This window comes from Oncorhynchus mykiss, chromosome 30 (genome assembly GCF_013265735.2).
Source record: "Oncorhynchus mykiss isolate Arlee chromosome 30, USDA_OmykA_1.1, whole genome shotgun sequence".
NCBI classification, from domain to species: domain Eukaryota; kingdom Metazoa; phylum Chordata; class Actinopteri; order Salmoniformes; family Salmonidae; genus Oncorhynchus; species Oncorhynchus mykiss.
Genome location: NC_050570.1, coordinates 36,644,182 through 36,662,993, shown reverse-complemented (window position 1 = coordinate 36,662,993; position 18,812 = coordinate 36,644,182). Strand labels below are relative to the sequence as shown.

The following is an 18,812-nucleotide window of genomic DNA, read 5'->3' as shown; positions in this document are numbered from 1 at the left end:
CCTGCCTGTGGGATAACGACTCCCATTGTTAGGGCGGAGAAAATTGCATTTCGTCATTTTATACAGATCTCTGTTTACAGTCACATTGCTTTTTTGAAAATATATATATCATAAGGATGTGGTACTGGTGATGTTAAACACTTCCCAAATCATTGAGATCTGATATTTCGCCAAGCGATTCATAGGCCAATGTCATATCATCAACCAATCACATTTGTAAAATCCTTTCGGTCTAAATTCCAGCTAAACTTGGAGAGGACAGTTAAAAAAGCATGCTTCTATGGAAGATTTACAAAAGTAAATAAATAGCTGTATTAGACTGAAAAAATATATAATGTGATTAAACTGAAAAGATATGGTGGATTTTGTCAAACTTGTGAGGCTCTCCATGCTCATTCGTTGCTAATTTAACATGTTTGCTGCTACTTCACTCAAGCTGGTTTTCAAAGACTGCCTTCCTAACTGTTTTACATTCCCTGAGACCAACCAGAACTGTTTCCTTGGACAAGTATTCCTCCCATATTTCCTACATGACCACATTTTTCGCAAGGCAAGGGAGTAGCCTGTAGGCGCTCTTCCATTAGCTTGTTCAGTGCAGTTTTTATGTGTCTGGGATGGGGGGTGCTTCCCCCCCAAAATATTATTGTAGGCTACACTGTCCAGTGAATGTCCTGCAAAATATTTCGACTGCAGTCGACTGGAAATTTCTGCTGTTGCTCCTCACCAACTACAACTTGAAGTCGGAGCCAAAGCATTGTGGGAGACAACCTTATTCTGTTTTCTTGGAAGCAAAAGGCACTAACTACATGCTCATAAATAGTTGATGTGGCCACCTATCATTGGTTATTATCAATGCATGTTAACGGTTTTGGGTGGATTACTATTTACAGCTTAAATACATGTTTATCCTTACATCCTTATCTAATTACATAGATCATTACATGTGATCCACATTTCTAACATAAATACGTGAAATATCCTACTTTTGACAATATACTGTATCTAATGTATTTATCTAGATGTTACTGTAATGTTGTATCCCATGCTATAGTCTACAATTTGTCGTGTCTGTAATATTGCTGTCACAAAACAAATTCAAATTTGTTGGTTGTCTATTAAGTGTGAATTAAACTGAGTATTTATTGTAGGCACATGGATTATTGTTGGGGATTTCTATGCTAGCTAACTATAATCTATACACATTTGGGCTAGCTAACATTTGCTAGCAAGCTAACCAGTACATTTAACAGAAAGGGTCTAGCTATATGGTAACATTTAGCTAACCAGAATTACCATAGCTGTATTATTTTCATGTGGTAGTTAGCCACGTTTTGGTTAGTTAGTTAGCTAGCTGCCACAGCATCAATGATTGTAGCTAGCTAGCTAGCTATAGCCTATAGTTATATTCTAGGGAAGCAATAGCTATTTCTGCTAAATTTATTTCCTAGCCAATTTATACATGTGTTGTGTCATCCAATAATTTATTATCAACTCAAAACTTTAGCTAGCTAGTATTGGCTGTTAGAACTGCAGCCACAACATCAGATTGATTGGGAATTCACTGACTGGCTATAGCTAGCTAACTAGCCAGATCTCATTATCTGTATATGAGTGATCGGTGTTGACATATATGTATTTTCCCCAGATGTGCAAGTGTCTTTTCACATCGTGTCAGTATAATTTGTTTAATTTCTGATCCAGAAAAGGGCTCACAAAAGCCATGTCTGTAGCTTGTGTTGCTTGCAGTAAGGGCATTGTTCTTTCTTTTTGCCTAATAATCATTGCAATTTATGCCCAGAAAATGACATCTTCACCAAAAACTAGGAATGAAAAGTTTTGTGATACACAAAAATGCTGTTGAGGACTTTTTAATGAAGCCTGCATGAGCATTGTTATTAAGTGTTAAGGTATTTATGGAGCCCTTTGCCTGTCACCTTTAAGATCCCGGAGTGCATCTTTAACTGAGCTGATATAAATGTAGGCCACAAAATTTCCAGAAATCTGATATATGGGCCTAGAGTCTGATAACTGAATTGCAATAACACATAACCTGATGTGAAGGTTCTGCATTTCAAGTAGTTTACAAAATAACGGATTGATATCCAGGCTTACTCATAGCATCAAAGCAAACGCACAACTGAAAAGAGGGGAGGAGCGCTATTGGAGCAAAACCACCTCCGTGCTTCTGTATGCGTTTATAGCAAGCATGGCAGGCGACAGCGAGACAAGGGTGGACAGTCAAGCCGAAAACGAGAATGCTATTCGGCAACCTTTCCTCATCGGGGTAGCCGGAGGGACTGCCAGCGGCAAGGTTGGCATTGTGATTTTGAATGAATTAGAAATGTCATGTTTTTATTTGAAACACTGAATTGTCAACGTGGTTGAAAGATGAGAACTCATTGACCGCGTGGCTCCTGTCATGACAGACCAATGAATTAATTAGTTCCATTAAAGCTAGTTTGTTTTTTAATCATTTCTGGAAAAACATTGACATTTTTAAAGCGTGTATAGGAATAGGCCCTGTTTGGCAATAATTTATCCCACTTATGTGGCTGTAGAGAACTGACCTTAATCCAACTTGCATTCATGTCTTTGTCTATAACATCTATAGCCCTATCAATTCGTGTACAAATAATTAAATATTAATATAAACCTATATGAAACAAGGATTTTGAGAGGAATCTACTCCTGTGGTTTATTCAATTCAGAAAGGGCATTTATGACAACCGACAACCGAAAAGCAATACTTCGCTTAGCCAACTAAACTCAACGATTTACGATGGAGTTGAGCGGCGACTAGTGTGTGCGGACTGGAGCTAAAACAGCATATACCATTTTAGTTTATCACAAAACTACTGATTTCAGAACGGGTGCTGAAATCAGTACTTTTCTTATTCATAAAAAAAAGTGACGTCGAGCTCCAGTCCGCCCACTGTTAATATTCACTTTCTAATGCGTCGACAGGACCAGCTGATTACACCTGGCAAAGCAGTGAAAACTGCCTATGCGCATAATTCGCGGCACAGTAAAATAAATAAAATTTCTAAACCCAGAGGCGCAACATCGCGAGACTTCCGGGTACGCTTGCCAAACAGACTTGGTCAGGGTTTGAAAAGTCGATGAGAGAAGTAAAAAAAAACATCTTAGTAGTTAGTTTTCTAGAAATCAAAAGGCACGAAGGTAGATTCGAGGTAATGTCTTTATTTGAACATGTTATTACTCCAAAGGGACAAACATTTTTGTCAAACAGCGTCGGTCCGGAGTGTCTGAGTTGACGGCTTGCACATGCGCGATACGACCGTTAGACCAGATGACGTGTAACTACGCATGCGTTTAGCCATCCAGCGTCGCCATGACACTGCCTTTAGTGTAAACTGGAGTTTCGATTGGAAAAGCTGTTTTAGCCCGTCTTCATACGGTAGCCTACTGTCTTGCGTAATATGTGTCACATCTTACCTCATAACGTGTAAGGAGGTGAGCCTCAGTCTAAGTCAATGTGTTGCCGCTTTTTCCATGTATGCTACTGTTCATCATGGTACAGTAAATAATAAGTGTTCTTCTCTCAAGAATCAAGAATTCAACCATGCCAAAGTCATATTGTGAATAATACAGACATCACTTTATAATCTAGCACACTTATATTCACAATTGTCTGTCTGGTTAGGTAAACCGGTAGTCTAAACATATGGCCTTTCAAATGCACCTCCCCCACCCCTCTGAAGAAAGTGACTGTTATCTCTTGTTTTTCTATTTTTGTTTTTCACTGTCTACCTGAGATAGTCCTAAACAGTCCCCTGAAATGGCTGATGGCCTTGCAGCTATGTCCTCTGCTGTATTGTGTAGTCTGCTGTCTCAAAGTTTTGAATGAGTATCCCTCTATCTTTTTCGAAGGTTGCATACGTTATTTTTTAAATAATGTTTTGAATAGTATTTAATAAGAAAAGGGAGGATTTATTATGGTCAAACCCATTTCTTGTCACGAGTCATATTGTGGAACTGTATACACTATAGGCCTACTGAGCTGGGGAGAGCTTCACTCTGCTAGCCTGGTTATGCATCCACCATATTTCCTGAAATATCCAAGCCAGCACAATAGCCTACAGTTCGGGTTAGCACAGTAGGCCTTAGGGCTGAGAATTGCCTGGGACCTCATCACGATACTTAGGTGCCAATACATTATGTATTGCAATACCATATATAGCAATTCGATTCTGTAATTTTATTGCGATTCGATGTTCCAAACATATTGCTCACCATATGTCTACTGCAGAGTGACGAGAGAAATAAAAGTTCTGAAAACAAATGGGCTCCCTATTTTAAAAAATAAGATGGAGTACAAGCTATGAAGGAAAAATACTGGAGTACAGTAAACCAGCGCAAAAATAATATTGCAATATGGTCAAAATGATACTTTTTGTCATCAGAAATAATAATCCCCCATCACTAGTAGGCATACTGTCAGTCAGGCACAATTTTACTGTTCCTTCCCAGTGATGTTTATTTGACCTTCAGCTGTGTTTTGTCATAACAGCCAATGAGCTAACCATGTAGAGAAAAAAAATGTCCTGATTTTTCTCCCCTAAAAACGTTTTTCTATACCCACTGTAACTGATCATGACATAGCTTGTCAATTGTCTTTATGTACCTCTGACGTAGGATTGCTGGGTAAACTGCAGTTTAGCTTTTTTGGACACAATAGAATTTTTAACTGGGGCAGGGGAATGTTTAGTCAGCGTTGGCAATAGAAGAGGCAGACTTTGAATGTATGTCTGACTGACCCAAGCTTGGGTAAGAGACCTGGCCTGGTCTTTTGTAACCAAGAGCAGTTTCGGCAATCACTGTTTTGTTAAGGGCTTGGAAGAAATGTGAAACGACAAAGGGGTCTGGTATTGGGAGAGTTAGAGCTCTCAGAAACCTCACAAGCACTAACCTGACAATCATCTCGCTAACATTTGTTTGCTTTGTAATTTTTTGTAGGAAAGTTTGGGAAGAAATTAAATGCAGATAAGAAATTGAGTAATTCACATCCTCTATGAAAGGCTGTTCTAGAGCATGAATTGTGGTCCACTTGACGTTCCTTTGCGTGTAATATTTCTTGGTATCATACCCCACAACAAACGAAAGTGAGAAACTACCAGTAGAGCCACCTGGTTATCCGACAGTGTTTTTTTCTTCTTCTGACACACTTTTCTGGGAAGTCTGGAGAGACAATGCAGTTTCAGTTTAGGCTGTGTGTATGAAGTCTGTAGGGCCCAGGCCCAACTTGCAGATTATTAGTTAAATGGATTGAGTGTGACCCGGACTGGTGACTAAGTACAGTGAGTCTCATCAAATAACATTGTGGCTGCATGAACATCTTGTAATGCCCCTTTGTCATCCTTGAACTATTCCCTCTGACTGTATTCTCATTTATAAACGTGGATTGACTCCAGACAAATGTGTTCTGCTTCATCGTCTTGTATTATCTTTACCCTGTCTGAGCTCTTTTCAAGGAGACACTAATGCATTTTTCACTGGTTGCTGGCATACATTTTCCCTTCTCTAACAACAAGTTCAACTTGACCCTAATATCTGTTGCCAGTCATCTCTTATTCTGTTCTCTATTAGGCCTGGAGCAAGCAGTTAGATTATCATGGCTGGTGACACGTGTAGGTGCAGTGGTCTAAGAATAGCACCTCGATATTGACTGACCGACATCCTGTCTACTGTGGTGTGCCTCAGACTTGGTCAGTAGCAGCCTTACTGTTCTCAATGACACAAGTCTGGTTCGGACTTCATGTGTTAAATAATGTTACAAGACTTCATGTGTTGAACATTTTATTTTTTAAAGTTCCATTCAACAGTGTTGTCATAATGTGAGATCTTTCTTACTGATCTTATTATCCTATTTGCTGTAGGCCCACTCTCCTCTTCCTTGAATTGGCTAATGAACCATAGCGACATGTCTTTTGGGCTGTACTGCGAGATCAGTAGGGATGGGGTAGTGCCCTTTTGGAGTTATTAATATTCGTTTATTTTCCAATGTAAAAGAACGCTGTCACTTCCTCCTTGTTCGTTTAGGAAGTGCAGAGGTTAGCCACGTGTGACGTAGTCAACTAGAAGCCAGCAAGGTGACCACACCCAGGGGCCCTAAGTCATAGAGAGGCCCTATGAGTAAGTGAGGATTCTAGTTATAAAATAGGTCAGAGAGTATTGCAAACATCTAAGAAAATTTTTAAATGAGAGCTATTGCACATTGCTGCAGATTTGGCTTCTTCTGTACTGTCTGTACGTCTATGTAATAGTCTGGTACCAATATATTCAATATCTCCATAGCTCAGTGAACACAACTCCACTCTTACATCTTTATGGGTTACAATTTACTTCAGATAGTGTTATCTATCTGACAGACTTAACTGTCATTCTCGCTCCTCCCTCTGCCCATGGCCAGTCGTCTGTCTGCGGTAAGATCATGGAGCTGCTTGGCCAGAACAAGATTGACCATCACCAGCGCCAGGTGGCCATTCTCAGCCAAGACAGCTTCTACAGGGTCCTCACACCGGACCAGAAGGCCAAGGCACTGAAGGGACAGTTCAACTTCGACCACCCAGGTATTTATCTAATCTATATATTTATCTGGATACTGTGTCAATCGCTAAATCGTAGTCATATGGTATATGTTAACAACTGGCAAATGTAGCTTTATCCCTTGCTTGCTTTCCAGTGTAAAAAAAATTACGAATAGTTTCTCACATCCCTTTGCTCTCTCATTGAAGATAAATAGTTGCGTTGTTGAGTTTATACTCAAAGGATACTTCTGTTGGGCTTTTTCCCCTAGTTCTTAGAAATATAATTACCATAATGGAGAGAACTGGAGAGAACTAAAGGTTTCTACATGTCCTGCCTTGGGGCCAATGACTGCTGTATTGAAAATCTGTCTCATTCAGAGTACATACTTAGCAGCGGTGCCTCTGGTAGATTGTAGTCTGGTAGCAGAGTTGTCGGTCTCAGACAGTGTGGTAGATAATGTTTGGGCCCTGGTCAAAAGTAGTTCACTAAATAGGTTGCATATCAGCACAGATGCTATCCCCCATAACAACTTGCCACCTTGTGGGATTAGATCTAGATCCTATGGCCTGACACAGTGGCACCAGCAGAAACGTAGACATTGTTCTGAGTGCCTTTGCTCTCTCTCTCTTCTCAGATGCATTTGACAATGAGCTCATCGTCAAAACGTTGTGGGACATTTTGGAGGGCCAAACAGTGCAGATCCCAGTGTATGACTTTGTCACCCATTCCAGGTCAGTGGTTAGGACACTCACTCCACTCACTCACTCATCTCATGTCATACACATTGTCCTCTCTCTGGTGTGTGTGTGTCAGGAAGGAAGAGGCGGTGACGGTGTACCCAGCAGATGTGGTGCTGTTCGAGGGCATCCTGATGTTCTACTCCCAGGAGATTAGGGACCTGTTCCAGATGAAGCTGTTTGTGGACACAGACGCAGACACACGGCTCTCACGCAGGGGTGAAATCTTAGACATATATATTCACTATTTCATTGGATGAAACGCATCATACTTGTGAGTTGAACAAAAATACCAGGGGGCTTCCAATACAGGGCCTGGAGGGCATGAATGGGAACCAGATGTAGAAGTCTATTAGTTTTGTAAGAATATTTTCTGTGAAATCATACTGAAAGCTCCACTCCTGTTCTGTGTTCACTCCCCAGTGCTCCGAGACATCAGCGAGCGAGGAAGGGACCTGGAGCAGGTGCTAACGCAATACATAACCTTTGTTAAGCCCGCCTTTGAAGAGTTCTGTCTGCCAGTGAGTACCTAGCTGTGATACTGCCACAACACGTATTCTAAGAGCCTTGGACCAACCAACCAAATGATATCAATAGCTAGGTTTCCATCCACTTGTTGACAGATTTTCATGCAAGTATTCTCAAATCTGCATTTTCCTGCAAGATATGTTTCCACTAACCTGTCTAGGACTGACGGAACCCCTCGCCAACAGCCAATGAAATTGCAGGGAGCCAAATACAAATCTCATAAATCAAATTTCTCAAACATAGAAGTATTAGGCACCATTTTAAAGATAAAATTCTCATTAACCCAGCCAAAGTGTCTGATTCCAAAAATACTTTACAACGAAAGCTCCACAAACGATTGTTAGGTCACCACCAAGCCACAGAAAAACCCAGCCATTTTTCCAGCCAAAGAGAGGAGTCACAAAAAGCACAAATGGAGATACAATTAATCACTAACCTTTGATCTTCATCAGATGACACTCATAGGACTTCATGTTACACAATTTATGTATGTTTTGTTCAATAAAGTGTTTTATATAAAATGCAATCTCATTTTACATTGGCACGTTACGTTCAGTAGTTCTAAAACATGCGGTGATTGTGCAGAGAGCCACATGAATTCACAGAAATACTCATTATAAATGTTGATAAATTCTAGTGTTATGTATGGAACTTAAGTTACACTTCTCCTTAATGCAACCGCTGTGTCAGATTTTTTTTTTTTAATTACGGAAAAAGCATAATCTGAGAAGGGCACTCAGAGCCCAAACCAGCCAGAGAAATATCAGCCATGTTGGGTAGTCAACATTATTCATAAATAGCATTATAAATATTTACTTACCTTTGATCTTCATCAGAATGCACTCCCAGGAATCGCAGTTCCACAATAAATGCTTGTTTTGTTCGATAATGTCCATAATTTATGTCCAATAGCTTCTTTTGTTAGGGCGTTTGGTAAACAAATCCAAAAGAGCGATCTGGTCCAGTCTGACGAAACGTTCAAAAAGTTATATTACAGTTCGAAGATTCTATACTTAGTTTGACAAGTCTCTATCTTTAGGATGTTATCATAAAAGTTCAATAATGTTCCAACCGGAGAATTCCACTGCCTGTAGAAAAGCCATGGAACGAGAGCTAACTCTCTCGTGACCGTGCGTCATGAGGCTGTGACACTCTGCCTGACCACAGACTCAAAGAGCTCTGATCCGGTCCCACCTCACAGTAGAAGCCTCATTCAAGTTTCTAAAGACAGTTTACATCTAGTAGAAGCCTTAGGAAGTGCATCTTGACCCATATGCCACTGTGTATTCGATAGGGCTGAGTTCAAAAACTACAAACCTCAGATTTCCCACTTCCTGTCTGGATTTTTTTTCTCGGGTTTATGCCTGCCATATGAGTTCTGTTCTACTCAGACATCATTCAAACAGTTTTAGAAACTTCAGTGTTTTCTATCCAAATCTACTAATAATATGCATATTTTAGCTTCTGGGCCTGAGTAGCAGGCAGTTCACTCTGGGCACGCTATTCATCCAAAAATGAAAATACTGCCCCCCCCTATCCCAAAGAAGTTAAATTGACTTGTTGTGGATAAAAGGCTGTGCGTGATGTAGTGCACATAAAAATTACTTTTGCGGTTAAATTCCCATGTACCAAATAAAAAATACAAGTTCAATGGGTTTCCATTGCATTTTCAACTCTACTGATGGTTTTGTCGCTACAAAAGTTATTTAGCGAATATACCCACTCTGGTCTTGGCACGTGCGCTTTAGCCAACAGCTCTCAGATACAGTGCAGGTATAGCCTACATGATGAGTTATTATGGATTAAAAAAAGTATGATTTTATTTTTATTTGTCAAACGGCAGCCAAGACTCGATCATGTCAGCAGAATAAGACGCTCGATATTTATTGGAAAGAAGCATCAAGCTGCATTTTCACCACCCTGTGAAGTTCATCGTAGCTTATTTAAATTGTAGCCTAATAAACTGCATGCTTTCCTGAGTCATAGTGGGAGGACCACACAGCATATCATTGCGTGACTCCAAGTTTATCATATAAAATATGATGGTTATTATATCAATGTTTGCCCATAGTTTCCATCACCATTTCTCACAATACATTTTACAGACAAGCGTATTTTATTTTGTTGACAGTTGGAAAGTTTACAGACATTTGTTGTTTCCATCTGGCCTGTAGTGACAATTTTTTTTCTGACATGTACTATACTCACATAAAAAGGTTGGCAGGGAACCTGGTTATTGTCAGTTGTCTCTGACCTCCTCTTGAATGGTATTGAACACCCTGGCCCTGATTTCTTAAAAAAAATATATATATATTTCACCTTTCTTTAACCAGGTAGGCCGGTTGAGAGCAAGTTCTCATTTACAACTGCGACCTGGCCAAGATGAAGCAAAGCAGTGTTACAAAAACAACAGTTACACATGGGATAACAAACGTACAGTCAACAACACAATAGAAAAATCTGTATAAAGTGTGCGCAAATGAAGTAAGGAGGTAAGGCACTAAATAGGCCATAGTGGCGAAGTAGTTACAATTTAGCAATTAACACTGGAGTGATATGTGCAGATGAGGATGTGCAAGTAGAAATACTGGTGTGCAGAAAAACAAATATGGAGTAGGTAGTTGGTTGGATGGGCTATTTACAGATGGGCTGTGTACAGCTTCAGCGAACGGTAAGCTGCTCTTACAGCTGATGCTTAAAGTTAGTGAGGGAGATATGTCTCCAATTTCAGTGATTAAAAAAAAAAGAAAAAAGTGCAATTCGTTCCAGGCATTGGCAGCAAAGAACTGGAAGGAAAGGTGGCCAAAGGAGGTGTTGGCTTTGGGGGTGACCAGTAAAATATACTTGCTACGGGTGGGTGTTGCTATGGAGACCAGTGAGCTGAGATGGTGGAGCTTTACCTAGCAAATACTTATAGATGACCTGGAGCCAGTAGGTTTGGTGACGAATATGTAGCGAGGACCAGCCAACGAGAGCATACAGGTCGCAGTGGTGTGTAGTATATGAGGCTTTGGTGACAAAACGGATTGCACTGTGATAGACTATCCAATTTGCTGAGTAGAGTGTTGGCGGTTATTTTGTAAATGACATAGCCGAAGTCAAGGATCAGTAGGATAGTCAGTTTTACGAGGGCATGTTTGGCAGTATGAGTGAAGGAGGCTTTGTTGCGATATAGGAAGCCGATTCTAGATTGCATTTTGGATTGGAGATGCTTAATATGAGTCTGGACGGAGAGTTTACGGTCTAACAGACACCTAGGTTTTTGTAGTTGTCCACATATTCTAAGTCAGAACCATCCAGAATAGTGATGCTGGTTGTGCGGGCAGCGATCGGTTGAAGAGCATGCATTTAGTTTTACTAGCATTTAAAACAGTTGGAGGCCACGGAAGGAGTGTTGTATGGCATTGAAGCTCGTTTGGAGGTTTGTTAAGTGTCCAAAGAAGGGCCAGAAGTATATAGAATGGTGTTGTCTGTGTAGAGGTGGATCAGAGATTCACACGCAGCAACGGCGACATCACTGATCTATACAGAGAAAAGAGTCGGCCTGAGAATTTGAACCCTGTGGCACCCCATAGACTGCCAGAGGTCCAGACAATAGGCCCTCCGATTTGACACACAGAACTCTATCTGAGAAGTAGTTGGTGAACCAAGCGAGGCAGTCATTAGAAAAACCACGGCTATTGAGTCTGCCGATAAGAATACGGTGATTGACAGAGTCGAAAGCTTTGGCCAGGTCAACGAATACAGCTGCACAGTACTGTCTTTTAGCAATTGCGGTTATGATATCGTTTAGACCTTGAGAGTGGCTGAGGTGCACTCATGACCAGCTTGGAAACTGGATTGCATAGCGGCAATGGTACGGTGGGATTCGAAATGGTCAGTGATCCGTTTATTGACTTGGCTTTCAAAGACTTTAGAAAGGCAGGGCAGGATGGATATAGGTCTAACAGTTTGGGTCTAGAGTGTCTCCCCCTTTGAAGAGGGGGATGACCGCGGCCCCTTTCCAATCTTTAGGAATCTCAGACGATATGAAAGAAGTTGAACAGACTAGTAATAGGGGTTGCAACAATGGCGGCAGATTATTTTAGGAAGAGAGGGTCCAGATTGTCTATCCCAGCTGATTTGTAGGAATCCAGATTTTGCAGCTCTATCAGAACATCAGCTTTCTGGATTTGGGTGAAGGTGAAGTGGGGGAGGCTTGGGCCAGTTGCTGCGGGGGGTGTAGAGCTGTTGGCCGGGGTTGGGGTAGCCAGGTGGAAAGCATGGCCATCTGTAGAGAAATGCATATTGAAATGCTCAATTATCGTGGATTTATCGGTAGTGACAGTGTTTCCTAGCCTCAGTGCAGTGGGCAGCTGGGATGAGGTGCTCTTATTCTCCGTGGACTTTAGTGTCCTAAAACTTTTTGGAATTAGTACTGCAGGATGCACATTTCTGTTAGGAAAGCAAAGGCTAGCTTTTTCAAACTGACTGTGTATATTGGTTCCTGACTTCCCTGAAAAGTTGCATATCGCGGGGACTATTCGATGCTAGTGCAGTACGCCACAGGATGGTTTTTGTGCTGGTCAAGGGCAGTCAAGTCTGAAGTGAACCAAGGGCTTTATCTGTTCTTAGTTCTGCATTTTTTGAAAGGGGCATGTTTATTTAAGATGGTGAGGAAAGCCCTTTTAAAGAAGAACCAGGCAGCCTCTATTGACGGGATGAGGTCAATATCCTTCCAGGATACCCGGGCCAGGTCAATTAAAGGCCTACACGCTGAAGTGTTTTAGGGAGCGTTTGACAGTGATGAGGGGTGGTCGTTTGACCACGGACACAGGCAATGAGGCAGTGATCACTGAGATCCTGGTTGAAGACAGCAGAGGTGTGTTTAGAGGGCAGGTTGGTCAGGATGATACCTACGAGGGTGCCCATGTTTACGGATTTGGGGTTGTACCTGGTAGGTTCCTTGAAAATTTGTGTGAGATTGAGGGCATCTAATTTAGATTGTAAGACGGCCGGGGTGTTAAGCATATCCCAGTTCAATTCACTTAGGGTGTCCAGGGCACAGGTGGGGGCTGAGGGGGGTCTATAACAAGCGGCAACAGTGAGGGACTTATTTCTGGAGAGAGATTTTTTTAAAGTAGAGGCTCTAACTGTTTGGGCATAGACCTGGATAGTATGACAGAACACTGCAGGCACTGCAGTAGATTGCAACTCTGCCCCCTTTAGCAGTTTTATCTTGACAGAAAATGTTGTAATGGTGCTTTTATGATTACAGAAGTCAACAAATGAGAGCGCCTGGGGACACAAGGGGCCTGGGTTAACCTCTACATCAACAGAGGACGAGGATGAGGGTACTGCTAAAGGCTATAAGAACTGGTTGTCTAGTGCATTGGGAACAGCAAAAAAATGAGCTGATTTCTGGGCGTGGTAGGATATATTCAGGGCATAACGTACAGACAAGGGTATGGTAGGGTGCGAGTACAGTGGAGGTAAACCCAGGCATTGAGTGATGATGAGAGAGGTTGCATCTCTGGAGGTGCCAGTTAAGCTAGATGTGGTCTCCGCATGTGGGGTGGGGCAAAGGAGCTATCTGAGGCATGTTGAGCGGGACTAGGGGCTCCGCAGTAAAATAAAACAGTGATGGCTACCCTAAACAACAGTATACAAGGCATATTGACATTTGAGAGAGGCATAAAGCAATCACAGGTGTTGAGTGGGAGAGCTAGACAACGGGTAAGACAACAACAACTGGTAAATGGCGATGACTGGGCAGAGGGTCAGTTAGCTACACACAGGGCCTGAGTTCGAGGCTGGGGCCAACAGATAAACAAAATGAAATGGCGTGTTAATGAACAGTCCAGCAGGCATCAGCTGTGTAGCCGAGTGATCATAGGGTCCAATGAGCAGCAATAGATGAAACAGGGAGCCGTTCGGTAGCCGTTACTATGCTAGGCGAGCGGGAGACGCGGTGTTCAGGAAGCTAGCGGGCCGGGGCTAGCAGAGAAGGGTCTTCACCGACATCCACGACGCAGAGGCCGGTTGAGAGCACATCGGCCGAAATACGTCAGCAAACCAGTCGTGATGGATCGGCCGGGCTCCGTGTCGACAAAGGGTTCAGGCCAATTGGCAAGCGTTATTGTATTTGCTGTACTTCATTTCCTAGCCGGAAGATGGGCCTAGCTTGAAGCTAACTGGTGCTTGCTTCTGGACAAGGGCGTTAGCCACAATAACCACTCGGTAGCAGATAGCTAGGTGCGGTGATCCGGTGTAATGGTCCAGAGCTTGCAGCAAGAATCCGGTGATGTAGTGGAAAAAAGCAGTCCGATATTCTCAGGGCTGATATTGCACTGTGCAGACTGGCAGGTGTTGCGGTATGCAGACTGGCAGGGCTAAAGCGTCTGGTGTCTGCGCTAAAGGTAAAGGCCGCTAGCAGTGGCTAACAATGACTAAATAGCGAATAGCTAATCGGCTGGCTAGCCTTTGATGGAGATCCAGTTATAAGGTCTCAAAAATAGCAGATCCTTACCACATTGGGTGAGGCGGGTTGCAGGAAGGTATATTTAATTTGAAAATGGAAGAAATGTATACAAGAAAATTAATATTTACATGGGACAAAAAACAAACACGTCTTACTGCTAACCATCTTGGTTAAGATGTGATTCAGATCGTATTGCTAAACATGTTTATTTCTTCTCCCTCTGTAGACCAAGAAGTGTGCTGATGTGATCATTCCTAGAGGAGCAGATAATCTTGGTGAGTTTCTGGCTGTTTGTTTCTCAAGATTGCTGCCTTATGTAAGCAAGCAGGCTGTTATGTGACAAACTTCACTGACTCATTCTTGGACACATCTCCCTATAGAGAGTCTGTCATTGACATTGTTAATCAGTCCAGTCTCTTACCCTGCGATGGTAAACTTACTAAAGGCGGATGTGAATGTGATGGCTGTTTTGTTTATTCTACTGTCTTGAGATAGCTGTTGTGGTCTGTGATTGGTGAGACCTATACATGGGAAGCAGACTAGATTAGTCTGAAACATTCCCAGGACAAAACAGCTATCTCTGTTTTGGAATGGCAAGGTCAATTGTAGATTTTTCAAAACAACATGTATTTGCAAAGAGTGGTGCTTTTAAACTCTCGAACTTGTTCTGCTTAAATTTTATCTGAATAAAAGAGGAATGGAACACCGTTACAGATTATCCTTCAATGTCCTCTGAATGTGCCCCCTCTCTCTCTCTCTCTCCTTAACAGTTGCCATAAACCTTATAGTTCAGCACATCCAGGACATTCTGAACGGTGGTCTGACCAAACGCCTTAACGGCAGCCTTAACGGTTACGGAACTCCCCGGAAACGGCAGGTGTCAGAGTCTAGCAGTCGGCCCCACTAACCGCACCGGCCCTCTCTGAACACCAGGGAGCTAGGGATCGATGGAAGAGGGCTCATCTGTACATACCTACCACCTGTCTGCTACACTGTATTTAAAAAAAATATATATAAAAAAAAAACAACTTAAAAAAAAAAACTCTCTAGCAAGAATATGCAAGGCCTTCATTTGATTAGTTTTTTTTTTGACTGGATGATGAAATGTTTTGTAAGGGAGGAAGGAACTGTTTCAGTTCAAAGGTGAAGCAGTTATTTTATTTATGTATTTTTATTTGATATTCTGGCCCCTTTTTGAGCTTGCAGATGTTAATAAATGAGGAGGAAGTTGGGTTGAGCTTGAGACCTTGCTGTGTGTTCAGTGGTCAGTGCATTTTGATTGGTCATGTTGTCTGTCTTTCTGTACTGTTGGTTTGGAATGGAAGGAAGGACGTGTGACAGATTTTATTTGTTACAGAGGGAACTCCAAGACACACACTACATGATCTTGGAAACTATCCAAGAACCGAGATGCAAAACTGAATGCAATTCACCTCTGTAGATTCTGATTTAGCAATTATTTGATTAACTGACGTACATGTATGTACCTTAGAGCACTAATCATGTTTGACATGGTATAGGATACCACTTCTCACATTCCTTTACTCTGTTATCCCCCTTTATCCTTTGCCTCAGTGTTACAAGCCTACTCTTGAGCGAGTGAAAGGGGAAATGTTCAGGCCCTACACAGATTATCTGCCTTTGCTCACCAATTCAATGGGTCAAAGCAACTTAATGTTTTCTCCATCTGAAAGAAGAAAAAAAACGGAACTACTTGACTTCACAAATCAAAGCAGTGTTCTTAGTTTGTACATAGTGTAGTATTATTTACCCTCCTGATGTTGTACTTTTTCAATCATTTTTCAGTGTTTTCACAGTATTTGCTTGTTACCATGCATCTTGGAACAAACAACCTACATTTCAGAACGTAACTGAGATTGAAAAAGACAAATTAATCTTTACCTCGACCGGTTTTGTGTATGGTGGCTGACAACCCCACCAAATAAATAAACCGCGTTCTGTACTTGGTCACATGGCCCCTCTGAAACCGTTACGCTGTAGTTTGTAATGCCCCCATGACAATATAATTATTTCAGGGTTCCTACTTGTAACATTTTTTTATTTTAAAGCTCTTGAATGATGAGATCACTAGAATGCCTCTGTCTGAACATCAGTGAAGTACATATTCTTTACATAATATTCTATCATTGAAAGGGTTCATTTGATAGTGGTGTTTTAAGCCTACAAATATTGTAGGTTGTCTTGAACTGCAGGATTTGAGGTAAATTTGCACTTTAAAAAAGATGGTGATTGTCCACATTAGTAACAATTGACTCAACAAACATTCTATATAATTGCTCTTTTAGAACTAATTAACAGTGTATTTCATCAACGTACAACTGCTTTGTTTTTTTTCTACTATTTTGCACCACCAAAACATTTTCCTTTAGGAGTAGGCTCTCTCTCGGGCCATTCATATACTTTAATTCCACATCAAATTGCCCACCATATATTGTTTCATTTATCAGTGATGTGTTCAAGTCAATCAAAATATACTGCAATATTCCCAGACTGATATAAAAAGTGAGGTTATGGTCTTGTTAACATTCACTCACTGAATTGTGCTAATAGTGTTATACTAAAGGTTGTACTGTATTGCAATGGGTAGTCTACGGTTACAATAGATTGTTTTGCTTTCAGACATAGATATTTTTAAAAAGTCCTGACTGCTGTGATGTTTCCTACCTCAACATATTTGATACCTGTATGCAAAGTGTATACTGTAGTTTTTTTTTCTTCTAATTTCTAGGGCCAATGATGGGCATGTCACAATGTTGTCCATCAGTGCATCATCAATACTTTTATTATTAGCTTCAAATTGATTGATCATTGAAATGAGAAATGGTTTCTAAAGTACTGTGTTCACTCCATGAGTTAGCTATCTAATTTGTGAGATGTAGAACTAGAGAAAGTGAACTTATTAATTCACACAGCACAGGAACTTGAGATTTTGCCTTTGAAGAGAAAGAGAAGACTATGAATATAACCCTAAACACTAGTAATACGATGCCTCACTTAAGTGTGGAGGAAATGGCCTAATTTTAATTTTAAAGGCCTTCAAAAAGTCAGTCAAGTAGTATCTATCATAGGCAGCCATCTTGCAGACGTTCAGTAACAAATTAATTCCCTTGCTCAAATATATTATAGTCCGAAAGGCTGTGGATTGTCTGTATTTATGTCAATCAAATGTTGCTTTGTGTATTATTGCATACATTTAGCTTCAATGTTGGTGATGAAATCTGCTGTAAATGTCTGCTCATTTAACTCAATGACATGATACCATATGTGCTACTTGCTTGCAAGAGCTAGCTAGCTATTGTACTGTATTTGTTCCATGATCAGGGTGTAACAGTGAATCAATGAGACAGTAATGTCAACTGCCTCAGTGTGAACACTAACTGTATGTATTTTAGAATCAAACACATTGAAAATAGTAATGTGCTATACAGCAGTGGTGGAAAAAGTACCCCATCCCTTCTGCCTCTGATCTGGTGCACACTCCTAACACACATAATTGACAAAAGATGCATTTGTGTTTAGTGAGTCCCCCAGATCAGAGGCAGATCTTGATAACTGTGTGAATTGGACCATTTTTCTGTCCTGCTAAGCATTTCAAATGTAATGAGTACTTCTGGGTGTCAGGTATGGTATGGAGTAAAAATTACATTATTTTCTTTAGGAATGTAGTGAAGTAAAAGTTGTCAAAAATATAAATAGTGAAGTACAGATACCTCAAAAACCGACTTAAGTAGTACTTTAAAGTATCTTTACTTGAGTACTTTACACCACTGCTATACAGTATGTGAAGAATGAGGCCTTTGACACATAGCTCAGGCATTGTTGTACATGGCTCTAGCATGGAAGAGACCTGTGATGAGAGAGGAATAAATAGTATGACTATAACCAAAACTGTTACCAGACCAACAAGTAAAACAGAAAACCAGGTTACCTATCAAGTTGTGATGACCATGACTTTACTGGTTTACCTGAAAGTTGAAGTTATTAAACAGTAAAAAGTAGGGATAGATTTTCTGGTTGACACACCTGGATATGACTACATGAATACAAGAGCATTCATAACTGTATTATAATGTACATGTATTATCAAACAGGTTGTGTATCAAGAAACTGCAATCAAATAATGAAATAAAGTTTTTGTACTATGTATGCTATGTGTATGTGCTTTCTTTACGAGATTCAGAGATGGAGAAAACAATAGAATTGGATTGCCAGTAATATGGAATATGCAGAATAGAGTAATATAAAAGATCAGTGAAACCCAATCATGAAATAACATGTTTTAGTCATGGAAAGATCGATCTATTACTTTGGTTTAAGTGACATCGCTGGTTAAAATCAGAGATCGTTTTGAGGAGATGGAGAAACTCAATTAGAAATCATATTAACGTTGCCCACGCGTCGTCAATGGGCTGCGCGCTGCATTCTGCGATTCCGGGACAAGGAGTGCACTCCTTCAAGCAGTAAATGGGAGTCAATTGGGCGCTTGCGCAGAAACACAACATTAGCATGTATTACCT

General features: G+C 40.9%; 1 protein-coding gene across 3 annotated transcripts; it reads left to right on the top strand.

Annotated features, from left to right (window-relative positions):
* Positions 1-2,158: 2,158 nt before the first annotated feature.
* On the top strand, positions 2,159-18,438 carry LOC110521780 (uridine-cytidine kinase 2-A). Of its 3 annotated transcripts, XM_036968880.1 has the most exons (8): positions 2,198-2,311; positions 6,061-6,153; positions 6,431-6,590; positions 7,184-7,280; positions 7,363-7,505; positions 7,710-7,807; positions 14,501-14,549; positions 15,045-18,438. In XM_036968880.1, exons 3-8 carry the CDS (start codon positions 6,452-6,454, stop codon positions 15,179-15,181), a joined length of 663 nt encoding a protein of 220 aa, XP_036824775.1. In that variant the 5' UTR covers positions 2,198-2,311; positions 6,061-6,153; positions 6,431-6,451; the 3' UTR covers positions 15,182-18,438. The 3 variants fall into 3 exon arrangements, with proteins under 3 accessions (XP_021455309.1, XP_036824775.1, XP_021455308.1); XM_021599634.2 differs by lacking the exon at positions 6,061-6,153 and having other exon boundaries at positions 2,159-2,311; XM_021599633.2 differs by lacking the exons at positions 2,198-2,311; positions 6,061-6,153 and adding an exon at positions 3,313-3,474.
* The last annotated feature ends 374 nt before the right edge of the window (positions 18,439-18,812 follow it).

Coding starts and splice junctions, on each gene's coding strand:
- LOC110521780 (XM_021599633.2), top strand. CDS start 3,328: ATGCGTTTAGCCATCCAGCGTCGCCATGACACTGCCTTTAGTGTAAAC. Junction 3,475..6,430: donor ACCTCATAACGTGTAAGGAG/GTGAGCCTCAGT, acceptor GCCCATGGCCAG/TCGTCTGTCTGCGGTAAGAT. Junction 7,281..7,362: donor GACTTTGTCACCCATTCCAG/GTCAGTGGTTAG, acceptor TGTGTGTGTCAG/GAAGGAAGAGGCGGTGACGG.